The sequence below is a fragment of the Telmatherina bonti genome, assembly GCF_933228915.1.
Source record: "Telmatherina bonti genome assembly, chromosome: 20".
Lineage (NCBI taxonomy): Eukaryota > Metazoa > Chordata > Actinopteri > Atheriniformes > Telmatherinidae > Telmatherina > Telmatherina bonti.
In genome coordinates, this window is record NC_136618.1 from 17,812,239 (window position 1) to 17,826,732 (window position 14,494).

The following is a 14,494-nucleotide window of genomic DNA, read 5'->3' on the forward strand; positions in this document are numbered from 1 at the left end:
CACACACGCAGATAGATGACCTACTTGTTTGCTTCCTTTTCATTCATAACAAGCAGCGTTTTAATGTGCTTAAATGTGATTTACTGCAAGAGATGCAACTCGATGTTGCAGAGCCAGCTCAGTCATCGGTGTTTTTCTGTTTTAACTAAATTATGCCCTGCGATGGACTGGGGAGCTGTCGAGGGTGTACCCTGCCTTCGCCCATAGACAGTTGGGATAGGCTCCAGCTTCCCCGCGACCCTGAATTGGATTAAGCGGTTTAGAAAATGAATGAACTAAATTACGAGGCGCCCCACCACAGATTTTAGGTAATGGTAGGATACTTGTCATGGAAAACTGCTAATTAATTGTTATAATAACAGTATATTTAATCTGTAATATTCTCTGGTGAATTTCAGTCTTTCGTAGTTGGCTGTCTCATTTTCTTGTTCCACGCTGAGCTTGGCTTCAGTGACCGAAGAACAGATTCTCCTCCTGCTGGAAGTTCTGGTCGGGAAGACTTTCCAGCTTCTAGCGGATCCTCCAGAGGTTAAAACAAGGACTGAAGTCGCCAACTGCAGTCAGAGATAGTGGAGTTTCAGATAATCTTTGGAAGTAGTGACTCCATGAGAGAGTAGTTTCCGTTTCCTGCCTCCAGGTTATGAAAACAGAAGGGATGAGCTGATTTGGATTTACCCAAATAAACTAAATAAAGTAAGTCAGTCACTATAAAGGGAAGATTAAAGCAATATTAGATTTGGTGTTTTAGGGCGAGACTCAGGTGAGTTTTGATTTTTACCATCCTTAGTTACTTGCTTTACCATGGGCTGAAGCCATCCTTGTCAACGTAGAAGAAGAGATAAACCCAGGATGCATTGCGATGCATAACCTTAGAAAAAAGAATAAAAATAACCCCAGTGCTCCTCAAAGTTCCTTAAAATTCCTCTCTAGTTCTCAAGACTGATGTTCCAGCTGCATGGGCAGCAAATCACGCTCTGCCTTAAATCTAAAGACAGAACTTTAAGTATAATATTCATTCTTCTACTGTTTGTTTTCAATCAAATTACTTGCAAGGAGGATTTCCTGCCAGTCCTTAAGCTTCTGGCCTTTCAGGCGCAGTTGTGAATGAGAATATAAAAAGATATATAAATAATAAACTGCAGCAGCATCAAACAACGTGAGCCGTGATGCTGCCTGTTGCACAACTCTTACACATAGTCAGATCTCCCTCATTATTTCTCCCCGAGCTCTCAGAGGGTTTATTTCCACTCTTTTTTGTCTCCTTCAGAGCGTTAGAGAGGTAGCAGTCCTCATCCTCCAGGGGCTGCAGGCGGATTGGCTCTGCCATCACCGCTCCTCCGCTTCTGTACAGCAGCAGCAGCATGGAGAATTAGTACCTTGCATGACTTGAGTCCCAACTAAATGATTTATGTGTTCATATCACTGCAAACCATGTTATTCAAATAGGTTATTGAGTAAAGTCACTTAAATAAGGTAGTATAGGATGCATGCACATAAATCCTCTCAGATAAGGGAGTAGAGCTAGAAGGGCAGCTGAGGGTCAGTCGGTGTGACAGAAAGGCATCTGATCTGAGTGTACCTCCACAGACTGTAATTTTCAGCCTTAGCTGTCTGTGTGGGGAAATAAGGAGACTTAATGAGAGTTAATTTTAACATACTGTGCTATTATTGCCTTGATAGGCCTCCCACATAACCCACCATGGATTTTGGCACTGTGAGCATACACAGAGTGACACACGCAACTGTCCATCCGAGCTCATTCAACGTTCCCAACTCAGCTGACTGAATTTGCTGTGTGTATGACTGTTTGTGTGTATGTGTAAATGCACTGTGGAGCAGATGCTCTTTGGAATAAACATATTTTTGGAAGCTGATCTGCTGTAAAACCCACCCTCATAGTGGGGTTTTCTCTGGTGTAAAACAAATCATTCAGTGTTTAATTAGGAATGGCAGAAGTTGTTCTGAAGGGATGCTGACAGTTCTTTAACAATATTTTCAAAAAGTCACATCTTTAGCTGTTTTGATTAGGATGTTATAATCCCAACTGGCTGAATTGGCTCATGATTTACTGTGTTTGTTTTCTAACTCGTCCGGATATTAACGCAACAGTAAGTTGCAACCTTCCATTCTTTGCATGTATGCAGTTGCTGCAGGGATTCCTTCTCCAGAGTTATTCTGCTGACACGGCTCACAAAGGAGTTTCCCCCTTTCTGCTGTCTGCTTCTGCTACTGGTAGCCAAGCCCAGAAAGAGCTTCATCTCAAGGTGCTCACTTTGTCTCTGTATGTTGTCAGGCTCATGACTTTAGATTCCAAGCTGCAGGCGAACAGTGGATAACCTGCCAGGGGATGTGTGTATATGTGTATGAGGAGACTGTTCTTCATTTTGGTGGCTAGCGAGTAAGTATTTTATCCCACATGTTGTTATATAAGCCCTAGACAGCTGCTTCCACTTTTAACGCAAACACCCCACTCTGAAAAGTCTCAGCAAAGGGAAGCAGCTCAGATATTCTGTGAAAACGTGTCCACTGTTGAAGGAACCAAAAAGGTATATACATTTATATATATATATATATATATATATATATATATATATATATATATATATATATATATATATATATATATATATATATATATATATATATATATATATATATATATATATATATATATATATATATATATATATATATATATATATATATATATATATATATATATATTTATTTATTTATATATATATATATATTTATATATGTATATGTAAGATAGTACAAATCCCCCTGAGTAGTTTTAATTGTGATGTAAAGTACCTGACTACCCCATTCAAAACCAACTTGTTTTCCATTTAAATTATTAAAGGTCCCCATTCACATGGACTGTTCTCAGATTTACCTTCTTACCCCCCAGGAACTGTTCACTTTACCTGCTTGCATGGTTAACTAAGTATTAATAGAGAACAGTTTAGTCTGTCCTATAAGCTATAATACACAATTACAAACGAATAATCCTGTTTCGGTTTTAGACTATTTTGTTAGTTTTGTCTATCATTATCGTTGTTTAATCTGAATTATTCTGTCATTAAATGTCTATGAGTCTGAGGTATGATTGCTTTGCCAGATAATGTCGCACCCTCTGACTGCAATAGATTGAGATCAATGTGTCAGCTGAATTTCATGAGAGTTGATAGCAAAGTGTAGTTTGCTAACACACTTGGTATCTTAAAACAGGGCAGGGAGTTGTGGAAACATGGTCAGCCTTTTATCAAAATACACCGTGCAGCATCTTTGCCTAATTTTAGTAGCCTAGGTCAGCCTTCATTTGAGCATTGAAGTTAAGCTGGAAGGTGTTGTTCATACAGTAGGGCTAATGTAGTAGTGGACGTGAAGGCTTTAAACCCTTATCAGTTAACAATTATTCTATGGGTTGGGTATTATTTCTGGGTATTAGTTGTAGTCAGGGGATATACTGACAACAGAAAATTCATATCTGAGCCAAAACATTAGTCTCTTTGCACTTCTCAGTGTTTGTAAACAAATAGATTTTAAATAACTTGCGATATTGTTGAGGCAGAACTACTTTTAGCATAATTTCACGCTTTTGCTTCCCAACAAAGCCTGATTTATCTAATTTCTCTCTCTCCTATCTATCTATCTATCTATCTATCTATCTATCTATCTATCTATCTTGGTGCTGCTGGTATTGGTGCCATACTACTTTTATATTAAACAAAATGAATTTGGTAATTTATGCATTCTTTTGTTTTTATTCGTTTAAATGGCAACAGATGGCTCCCTACTGAAGTAGCAACACACAAGCCCCCCTTTTTAGGTCTGTGAATATTCAATATAGAGACACACAGGCATGGAGTGATGTCATGGTGGAGGTATGTTATGTAAAGTTCTTTGGTTTGCTTGTACACAGATTTGAAAAGGCCTTTTTGTGTTAAAAGGCTTATTTAACAGAGATAATCTTGGAAACGAAAGTAAAATAAAAATAAGGTAACATGTAACAACCAGTACATTTTTATGCCTTTAAAGCTACAGTAGAGGAGGCCACCTCTAAACTTGGAGGCTTAGCTGCGGATCATATTCCGTCTCGATGCCTGGCATTATTCCATGCTGTGGGTCACGGGGTGATTATCTCTTCCTGTCAGGAATGCTGAGAATTTCCTGTGTTTTTCTCCCTCTTCCGGCCTTGTTAGTGGAAGTGCATGAACATGTGACAGAGAGCCTGGGCTTGGTTGACTTTGATTGACTATCCAGCTTTCAGTTGCTGTTACCCAACGTCCAATATCAGCGCTGACACACTCAATGCAGTTTTCACAGCTCTCAGATCAAGGGAAGCTGCTGAATGAAGCGAAGTTTATTCAGAAAGCAGATAATGTGCACCTGCTCTTCAGATCTCTCTACCTCTGGGGAGCTTTTTGTTGGATAAAGCCACATTTACTCATCCCCCTTTAAATGTTAGTGGGTGTGTCTGATATAAAGAGACCCACAGACTATAAAGCAATTCCTTCCACTCTGATTGCTTCAGTTATCCATCTTAACCTGTTGATGTGTTTGTCTCACTAGGTTTCTTTGCTTTTAATGGCAAATGCTGCTCTTTAACCTTTTGCTGTTATTCTCAGAGCTGATAAAAGCTGCATTATCATGCATGGTGAGCTGACTTTAGATCCATTCCTAATCAGACACACTGGGGAAAAAAACAATTTTCAATGATTCAATGATGTTTGTTGATTACTTTATGCATTGTTTAATTTAATTTTTTTAGGCTAAACATGGAAATGGAATGCTGTATGCACAACTGTGTGCTGAGGCTCTTACAGCAGCCATATCTCAGCTTTATATTGTTTGTGTCTAAAAGAGAAAGGAAAGCTCTGTTTGTGTCGGGTGGGGGTGCGGGAAGGGGAGGAGTAGGAATCAGACCCAAGTATAGGCTGTCTCACTACAGTAACTCTCCCCACCCATTCTATGCCCTTCTGTCCTCCCCCGCTCCACCTCCCTCTCTTGCACTCCCACCTGCTTTGTCGGGGCAGGAGACCAGAGCGGGAAAATGTCTCAAAATGGCGGAGCGAAAAATGACACCATGACCAAACTGGAATCTTAAGGCTGAAAAAAAAAAAAAAAAAAGATTTTATTTTTAATCAACCTTTTTTACACATGGCTTTAAAATGGCTGTTTTTAGTTTAGTTTTGGCACATCGAATTTCACTTGGCTGTATTCAAGATACAAACTTTGAATTCTCTAGAGAGATAACTGACTTTAAATGTACATGAATGCAGAGCAGTATTGTGAATCAGCATGGATGGGAATGGTAGAATCGCTTTAGTGAAGCCTTAGTGAAGGACCAAATTCTGTATCTTGTTAGAAAAATGTTGATAAATTTGGTGCAGTTGGGTTTGTACTTTTGAGGTCTTCAACACTAAAGTTCTATTAATACTGGTGTGTTAGCTTAGGAAGTAATCTTTAGATATCTTAACAAACTAAAACTGAATGATAAATATTTTAAGCTCCAGTGTGCAAACAAAAGGTTGCACACTGGAGATGTGGGTGGACAATACCCACAGCCATAATTTGTTGGTTTAAATTTTTTTGAATATAAGAATGGATCCCACTTTATTACCTTCGGATGAATAATTAAATCCAGAAACTCCCACTCACCCTTATCTACTCCACATTTTTCACCATCATACCACTGCAGTGAGCTTTAAGAACAAACTAAAACTGGTTCTAAAGTGTGTGTTGCTTGTTTTCCACAACCATGGCAGACTTCTGACACATTTGAAAGGGGGGGATAGTGGATTAGGTGTAATTGCCACTAGTGACCGCTAGAGGTCACTACACCGGACACTCCCTGACCTTCAATAAATTCTCACCAAAGGGATTTTGGCACATTTTATGTGTACAATTTTTTGCATGAATTTGTATTCATAATTGGTCCACAGAGTTTTAATGAGTTTTATTGATTTATTGCTTGATACATAATTTTTAACACCTCGCAACTCAAAAGTAGGTTTGTCTTTTATTTTGTCCTTCATAATGTCTAAACTTTACTATACTGCCTCATATTTTGCCCAAGGATTGTTAGTGAGATGTTTCTACATATTTCTCCCAATGGGACTTATTTCTGACAATTTTCTTAAGATCCAATATTAAAACATATTAAGGGAAGAAGTAACAGATTTCAAACCAGTCACTGCACACTGGGAGCAAAACCAGCAGGTCTTCATTAGCTCAGTAAAAGATCTGAAACAAATTTCAGCTTGTAACCCTAATATTTGGATAAAGTGTGAAACCAGTCATTTAGATTAAAAAAACAAATACTATGCAACAACTCAAATGTGTCACACGTTTTAAATTCCACCACAGTAAGCTCTTATGAATCAATGAGACTCCGCCATCTCTCCCTCTTCAGACATGTCTGTTTGTGTGACTCTTGACCTTTGTCTCTCGAGGTAATACTTTAAATTTGTTTCTATAATTAGATAAGGTGCCTTTGTGTTTTGTCCAGTAAAGCTCTCGTCTGTAAGAAAGTATTTCGCTTTACAGTAGCAAACTGCAACGATATCATTTTACCAGCTTTTTGTAGCAACACAGAGGGGGAAAAATTTTAATTCAACCATCATGAACATCGTAACCTTGCTTTTCCAGCCGTAAAGCTGTGTGTTTGCAGTGAAGAGCTGCTTCACCGGAACATTGATATGAACAGAGGGAGAGACACAGCAAGTTTGGACAACAAAGGACAGAGCAAAGAAAATAGAAAAACTGCCCACAGCCTGTCAGATCCAGTTGGAGTAACCCGAGGATCGTTCCAGGCTTCATACTGAAGGATCTCAAAGCAGGAGCAGGCTGCAAGCGGCAAAGCATGCATGGCTAACTGTGCTGCCTGTGACACACAGCTCTGTGAGCACATTAATGAGATGCCAGCAAACACGGACACTGTGTGATGGCAGCTACAAGCCATGAAAACAACGACTCTTGACGACTGCTGAAGTCAGTCTGTGGATACTTCAAAGCCCTGAACAGATTTGGGGTTTCCATCATGCAAAATGACTTAAACTACCTGAGATGTTTCAGAAACACCTCATGGTTATTGCACTGACATATTACAGTTGATAAACTAGAAATGCCTAAGATGTTGTTTTTTTTATATTTCGTCTTGTCATACAAAAAAAAAAAAAAGAAGAAGTAAAATAAATTCTGGAACTGAACAATTAAATGAACCCGAAGACCACTCAGTTCTGTTTGTGGTCTGTCAGTTTAAGTAGGCCATATGGAGACATGAAGGAGGAATGATGTAACCAGGGATCTACATGTGTATGTTGCTTTCTCTCTGAAGCTTTGCAGCAGTCGGCCACAAAGCTGATCAGGTTCTCACAAGCAGAGGTTTCATTGTTGCCAGATAACATATGATTTAGCCTCAGTGAATGTGCTTTATAATGAATTCTGTTTCATACAACATTTTTCTAGTCCGACAGAATCTTTTTCATATTGGCACGTTTGTACAAAATTACATTACTTACATCTGGCCCTTTCTTTTTTTTCTGTATATTAATTAAAAATGCTGCCGTCCAGAGGGTCCTGTGATAATAGTTATTTTTGTCCCTGTGCTTCCTATTGCATGAACTGATGTCTCACCGCTTGGTACAACAGACACCTCTTGTTACAAGAATGCAATAAAGCAGTTGAAACAGCTGCTTGAAACTCCAAGCATTATTGTGTTTTTATTTATTCTAATGTTGCTCCTTTAAAAAAAGTAAAATGATTATGTGCACTTCAGAGGTGACATTCACAAATAACAATTTCATGTAATGATTTAATAGTCTGCTGTTATAGGCATTGAGAAGCTCATCCAAGATCTTTTTATATTTAGGCAACACGCTGTTTGCAGCTAAGGTTAGATTAAATGCCTAGCTGGCTTTTGATAGATCGGAGAGTTTCTGACCTCATCTCTATGGTGGCTTTGAAGATGATTATGATTGGGTGTGATGCCTGGGTACTGTCAAAAAGCAAGAATCTCTTGTATTATGTTTCAAAGTATTTTAAAACTGTTGCCTCGCTCTGGTAATACATTGTACTCTCAGCATTAACAGACAACAGTTTCTGTGCTGGGAATTTGGCGATATTTAAATATACAAGAGTGAAAACAAATCACCACAATGTCTAATGTTTTCTCGTACGAGTCACAGCCTCCATGAGGATGACACAGAGCATGTGCACCGCATGACAGAATAAATGTATGGCATGAGAGCATGTCAAAAGTGTGGGGCTTTTTAGTCGCATGCACTGAACTTTCTTTTTTTTGTGTGTGTGTGTCTTGTCCAGCATTTAAGCAAGTAGAATGATGGTCTGGAAGCAGTGTTCTGCTGAGTAAATTTACTTTGCCAAGGGGAGCTTTATAGATGTAATGATCCCCTTGATTTTCTGGATCCTTATTTTATTTCTCTATTTATTTTGCATAAATGTAATACAGAGTTTCTACTGCTGGACCAGACCAGAGAGGATAGAAGAGAGACAGAAAAGAAGGAAAAGAGAAAGAAAATAGCTCATAGAAAAAGAGGAAAAGAGAGATAAAGAGAGAAAAAGCAGACATACGCATATACATGCTCATATACACCCATATGCATTCGCCTATATAAACGTATGTACACACTAAATTTGAAATCAATAAAATTCACATTTCACCTTCATTCGGGCTATCAAATCTAACGGCGCTACTTTTGAGTTTGTTACTTGTGTACTTTGGGCCACTTGTTGAGTTAGTCAAAGATGGAAAGGGGAGATAGTTACAGCCAACATAATTCTTATAATTAACTAGCTTGTTAGCTAGTAAAAGAATCTGTTTACCGGCATGTAAGCTAACACTACTGTGTCAAATGTGTCATGCAAAGGTTTTGATGTAAGGCAGTCGATTTTATGGTGTAACACTGTACTTCTACATTTTCAGTTTAAGCTACACAAACTGCTAGCTAGAACTGGAAGCTAACTTTTTACCAAGCGGCAACCTCCGGTGGTTAAAAGTGAAGCCTATGCGGAAGTGCATAAAACTGTAGTTCCCCCTTCATCCACTAGGGGCTGCAAAACAGAGCAAATCCCCATAGACTCCCATGTTAAAAAGGCCAACTTCACGGCAGAAATAAACATGCTTACAGCCTGGTTCAAAAATCCATTTTCAGGTTATAGATAAAGTTTACCTTCATGACAACTGTGGGGGAGTGAAGTTTTTTCTAACTCGCCCATATAAAAGTAATTTAATCTCAAAGTTCGGCACATTTAAGGGCGTGTCCTTTTGATTGAAAGGTACCGATCTCCGGCTTCAAGTAAGAAGAACGTAGAACAACAGCAGTTTTTAGCCGGTGACATAGCTTTAACCCGCTTACCTCCGTTAGCTGGTTAGTTCCCGTTATCATGGGGTTAGCTTGGTTAGCTTTTAGCTACAGAAAGCTCAGAGTTTGCTCGATGTCAATCATCTGCCATGACGCTCACGGCTCCCCTCTCAGCTCCACCTCTTTGCCCATATTTGTATTTTCCTGGCGAGATGACTCGCATGACGCTGCCAAGATGGCGATGGTAGGAACCGCCCAACGAGCTTCAATTCAGCTCTTCAGAAACCTATGGGTGATGTCACATAGGCTCCATCCATCTCTTTATATACAGTCTATGCTTTCTACTGATCAATACCTGAATATGATTTTGGCATCACTCTGATTTTCTCTTTTTTTAAAAAATCTTTTTTCTTCTAACATAACAGTCCTCAGGTAGCCTGATATATTTACTGTCATGCAAAGATCTGAATAACACTGTTGGCTGACATATGTTGTTTCTTCTTTTTTTGTTGTTCTCTCTTTCAGTCTCCCAGTCAAACTGCAGCTTAAAGAAGCACAGGAGCCGAAGCATTTTCAGCCCCTTCTTTTGCTGCTTCCGCAACTACAATGACTACCATGTGGAGCCACCACCCGCCAACAACAAGACACTTTCTTTACCCCCTCCGCCAGACGAAAACGGCAGTTCTCCCAAGGTACAGCTAATTTTTCTGTCGTGGTTGGCCATGGTCCAAATTACATACCATTTACACCCAAAGATCAAACAGATCTTGTGGGAATTAGTTAATATTTTATGACAGGAATCCTAGTTTGACTGGAGAGTGCCAGTAAAGAGTAGCATTTGTTTGGTTTTTGTTACAGAGAGCTTGTTAAGCTTTGCCTTTTCCTACAGAGAGCTGAGGCTGAGGCGCTGTGCTGCCTCACTGAGCGCCCTCCACAAATTTTTCCAGCTGCTTCAAACCCGTTGAACCCAGAGGTTGTTTACCATCTACTGCTTGAAAATACGGGCTCGCTTCCCATCTTGCATTCTTCAATATCTGCCTACGCACACAACCGCGCACAAAATACACAAAGCCCTGAGCATGCTGTGAAGCTCTAAAGCAGTGCACTCTCTGGTTCTTTCTGGGGCACAACAGTGCAGATGTCTTACCATGACAACACATGTATGGACACAAACATGCACTCAAACTGCTGCTTCTCTAATCCCCATAAAGTAAGCCTTGTGTATGTCCAGTATGATGGATTGCCTGGCACCCACACCTCCCCCTCTCCTCATACACACTCTGACCAGTATAGAGAGGATGTGTGAAGAGAACGTTCTGGCTGGGGAAAAGGCGCCAAACCCCAAAGCTCCTCTACAGACATAGTGTTCTACTGCCAAGGCAGGTACACACAGGGCTAAAAATGGAGTGGAGTCATATCACGTTTCCACTCCTGTTTATCTGTAAATGTCTCATTCAGGGGAGGAATCCGTGGCCTTTTACAGACACTATACATGTGGTCCCCATTCACCCGCTTCAGACCTCTCCTTAACAAGTGAGTTCCAATTAATTTAGAGCACGCATAGCAAACTTTGCCATAAAAAGTCTTGTTATAGCGGGAGACTGATTTTTGAGCTGGGTCTTTGCCTGCGGTCCCTCCCAGCAGTGTACTGGTGCTAGATTTTTGGCCAGCTGTATTTGTTACCATGGCAGCTCTGTTTGTTTCTGAGTTGTTCTGACTTTCTCCCACCATGTGTACTATATGACCCTTTCCTCTGTCCCTCACCCTCCTTCTTTCCCTGTCCATTTGTTGATTATAATATTGATGTTGTTGATTTTGTCTTTTTCACTGTTTTTCTGTTGCTTCTTGTTCTTATTTTCTTTTCATATTTTTCCACCCTGTCTCTCTCAATCTCTGTCTCTCTTTCCTCCAGTGTGACCAGGTCCAGGTTATTCCTATACCCAGTGTATGTATTATTATTTTTAGTTTCCTTCATCACACACCATCACTGTAACCTTCTTCCTCTGCTTGCTGTGCTTCATCATTCTGGCTGCATGTGGCTGTTGACACAAAGGTGATTTTTCTTTCCTGGCAGATGAAATCTACCTCACTCTCCGGCTGATCATGCGCCTTTCATGTCTTTCATTCGCTCTCCTTCATTTCCATCTATACAACTAATAAAAAGAATTCAAATCCATTTACTAACACATGATTTATTTGTGGTTTTGTCTGCTCATCCATGCCTGAATCTACAGTCTGGGTTAACAAATGGATGACCAACCTCATGAAGACTTGATTAAATTATCTATTTATGGGAAATAATTGCATTGTGATTATACACTTGGTGGTCAGCTGTTAGCCCATTAGAAGAGGGTTTGTTTCAGTAATTTGCACATTATCAGATATTCACCAGAAAGTTGAACTTATCTGATCCTCGCTGGGTTCGTGCTGAAACTCCAATTCATTTAGCTATTTTGGAGTCTGTGTGATGCCTGTGGTTTACTGTAATTTAGAATATTCACACTCACAGCATCCCACATCACAGCCAAGCTTTAAACTACACCACCCAGCAGACGCCTCCCTCCAATAGCAGGAAATGCATATGGCAATGAGTTCTGCTCTTTGAGTGCCACTGATAGGATCTAAGCAGGGTTGAAAATTCTTAGTGACTTAAATAACTTTATCTCTGCTGGACACATTAAGTGAGCATCGCCCCTTACCGCAACACCAAGTACCACCAAGTTTTGCTGGACCAGCGGTTATCTGAACACAAAAAATATCTAGACCATAGAAATGTCTAGAAACATTTTTTGACTGGTTGCCTATCGTACACAACATGATCAAGGGAAGTTCAGAACTTTTCAAAATAAAAAAATGGTGACGAACATTACATAACCATAGATAGTAATGGATTAGTGTAATTATATTGTAGCCGTCCTGTCAATCATTTTAAGACAGAATTTACATTGTAAAAAGTTAACACTAATGGTAGTTATGGTATGTATCATTATATTATTCAGTTTCAGTCAAAATGATTCAACACACACTGCAAATTAGGTTTACTGGCAAAATGTACAGTAAATCAAATCAAACAAGAACTGTTTAAATAGCTAAACTAATATTGTAGGTGGTTTCTCCAAATTCAACAGAATGTGCTAACTTTCAATGACCCTTTAGCCTCAAACTGATTATATGAAAATTATGCATTTTTTAGTGTTTAGTAGAGCGCCATTTTGCTTCAGATGTGATGCATAGCCAGACAGCAGCTTCTGGGCGTTTGTGTGGATTTTTCGGCCTTTATTCCAGTTCGCTATATTTTTGGGTTTGCATCCTGCAACCGCCTTTTTGTAAATCCCACCAAAGATTTTTAGTAGGGTTCAAGTCAGGGAACTGTGAAAAGCCCCTCTAATGTCTTCCAGGACTTCTTTTGTAAACAAGCTTTGATGAGGTATGCTTGGGATCATTGTACTGTTGGAAGGTCCAATGATGCCCAAGCTTCAGCTTCCTTACAGACTGCATCACATTTTCTCTCAGGATTTCCTGATACTTGCTTGGATCCTTTTTGCCTTCCACATGCTGAAGGTTTCTGGTGTCAGACGAAGCAAAGCAGCTCCAAAGCATCACTGATGAACTGCCATGCTTTACTGTAGGCAAGGTGTTCACCTCAGCGTATGCTTCATTCTTTGTCCTCCATATCGCTGATCCATAGTTCTAGTTTTGTTTCTTCACAGAACCACACCACAAAACCTTTTTGGCTTATTTATGTTGTGTTCAGCAAACCAGAGACAACTTCTCTTGTGCTTTTAGATCAGTAGTGATGTATGTCTTGTAGTTCAAGCATAGAGCTCTCCAGCAGGTAGTGTGCACCTTACTGTGGAAACTGAAACCTCAGTGCCTGTTGCCACCATGTCTTGCTGCAGTTGTTTTGCAGTTAGCTTAAGGTTCTTGACCGCCTGCATCCCGAATCTGGTAGCAGCCATTGATAGCTTCCTCTTTTTGCCGCGTCTAGGTAGTGTCGCCACGTTTCCTTCAACTGGAAACTTGTAAACTATGTTTCCAACTGTATCTGTAGAAACATTCAATATTTTTGTATCTTTTTCCTTGTTTATGCAAAGCGATGATCTCTCTTCCAAAAGTTTTGGACAATTCTCATGACTTAGCTATCTGTAAAATGCAATCTAACGTCACAGTGAATGATCTAGGTATTTAAGGTGTTCCATCTCAAGCACACCTGATGCAGCCAATGAAAACATTGATTGGTTGTATCAGGTGTACTTGAGACCACACCTGATTTGCTTATGGGGACTTCTGTTCAGGGGGCTGAATAGTTTTGAGACTGCAGTGACCACTTAAAGTGGCATTCTCTGTTGAATTTGGAGAAACTACTCATGATATTAGTTGCTTTGAGCTATTTAAATAGTTCTTGTTTGATTTGTACATTGCAAAAAGCTGCTAGTTTTTAAATTTTGCCAATAAACCTCATTTGCAGTTGAATCATTTTGACTGCAGCTGCTAAGATGAACAACTAATACAAGATGTGTAAATGTCAATCATGCAAATGCATATAATTAGAATTATCAATTCCGTGACCTGTTTTCTAAATTATTTGACATGGATTATTTAATTTTTCCAACTATTTCTGTCAAATGCAAGGAAACATCTCTGTTTGCTCAACGTCGGGATGTCTTGTATTTGGTATGCTTGTCATGTAGCGCCACTTTATCTTTCACATTTGCTAACTAGCCATGCACGATGATATTATAATACTGGATTTTTACATGTTTAAATGTTTTTGATATAATCGTGCCAGCCACTAATATCAGGTAACCACAAGAGCCAAATGACCACATAAATTTAGTTGTATTAGCCGTTGGAGTATTTAGCATTTACAACTGAACTTAACACAGGATAAGTGATGTTGCATACTATTACTTTCATGAGAATAAAACTTAAAATTCTATGAACATATCTAAATTTTAACCAAATTAAACTTTAGCAATATTTCTTTGTGAGTAACTACATGTGCCTGCAGCAGTGGTGCCAAAGACAACAGCTCCCACCAATGCTGCTTATATCTTCACATTGTTTTAGTACTTTCTGGCTAAGTGTGAGATATCACATGAAATACAGTCTTTGGTATAACAATGGTCTTGAACCAAGTTAATCTTGGCTCAAGATTTTTTAAT

The 14,494-nt window shown here is 39.3% G+C and overlaps 1 protein-coding gene across 2 annotated transcripts in view; it reads left to right on the top strand.

Moving 5' to 3' along the window:
- The window catches only part of ctdspla (CTD (carboxy-terminal domain, RNA polymerase II, polypeptide A) small phosphatase-like a), a 34,738-nt gene that overhangs the window by 9,097 nt on the left and 11,147 nt on the right, over positions 1 to 14,494 (top strand). The window contains exons 2-3 of one of the 2 annotated variants that reach the window (XM_079259881.1): positions 9,855 to 10,021; positions 11,242 to 11,274. In XM_079259881.1, coding sequence (XP_079116007.1) covers positions 9,855 to 10,021; positions 11,242 to 11,274 — 200 coding nt within the window. The remainder of the gene's footprint in view (positions 1 to 9,854; positions 10,022 to 11,241; positions 11,275 to 14,494) is intronic. The other variant, XM_079259882.1, reaches the window with a different exon arrangement.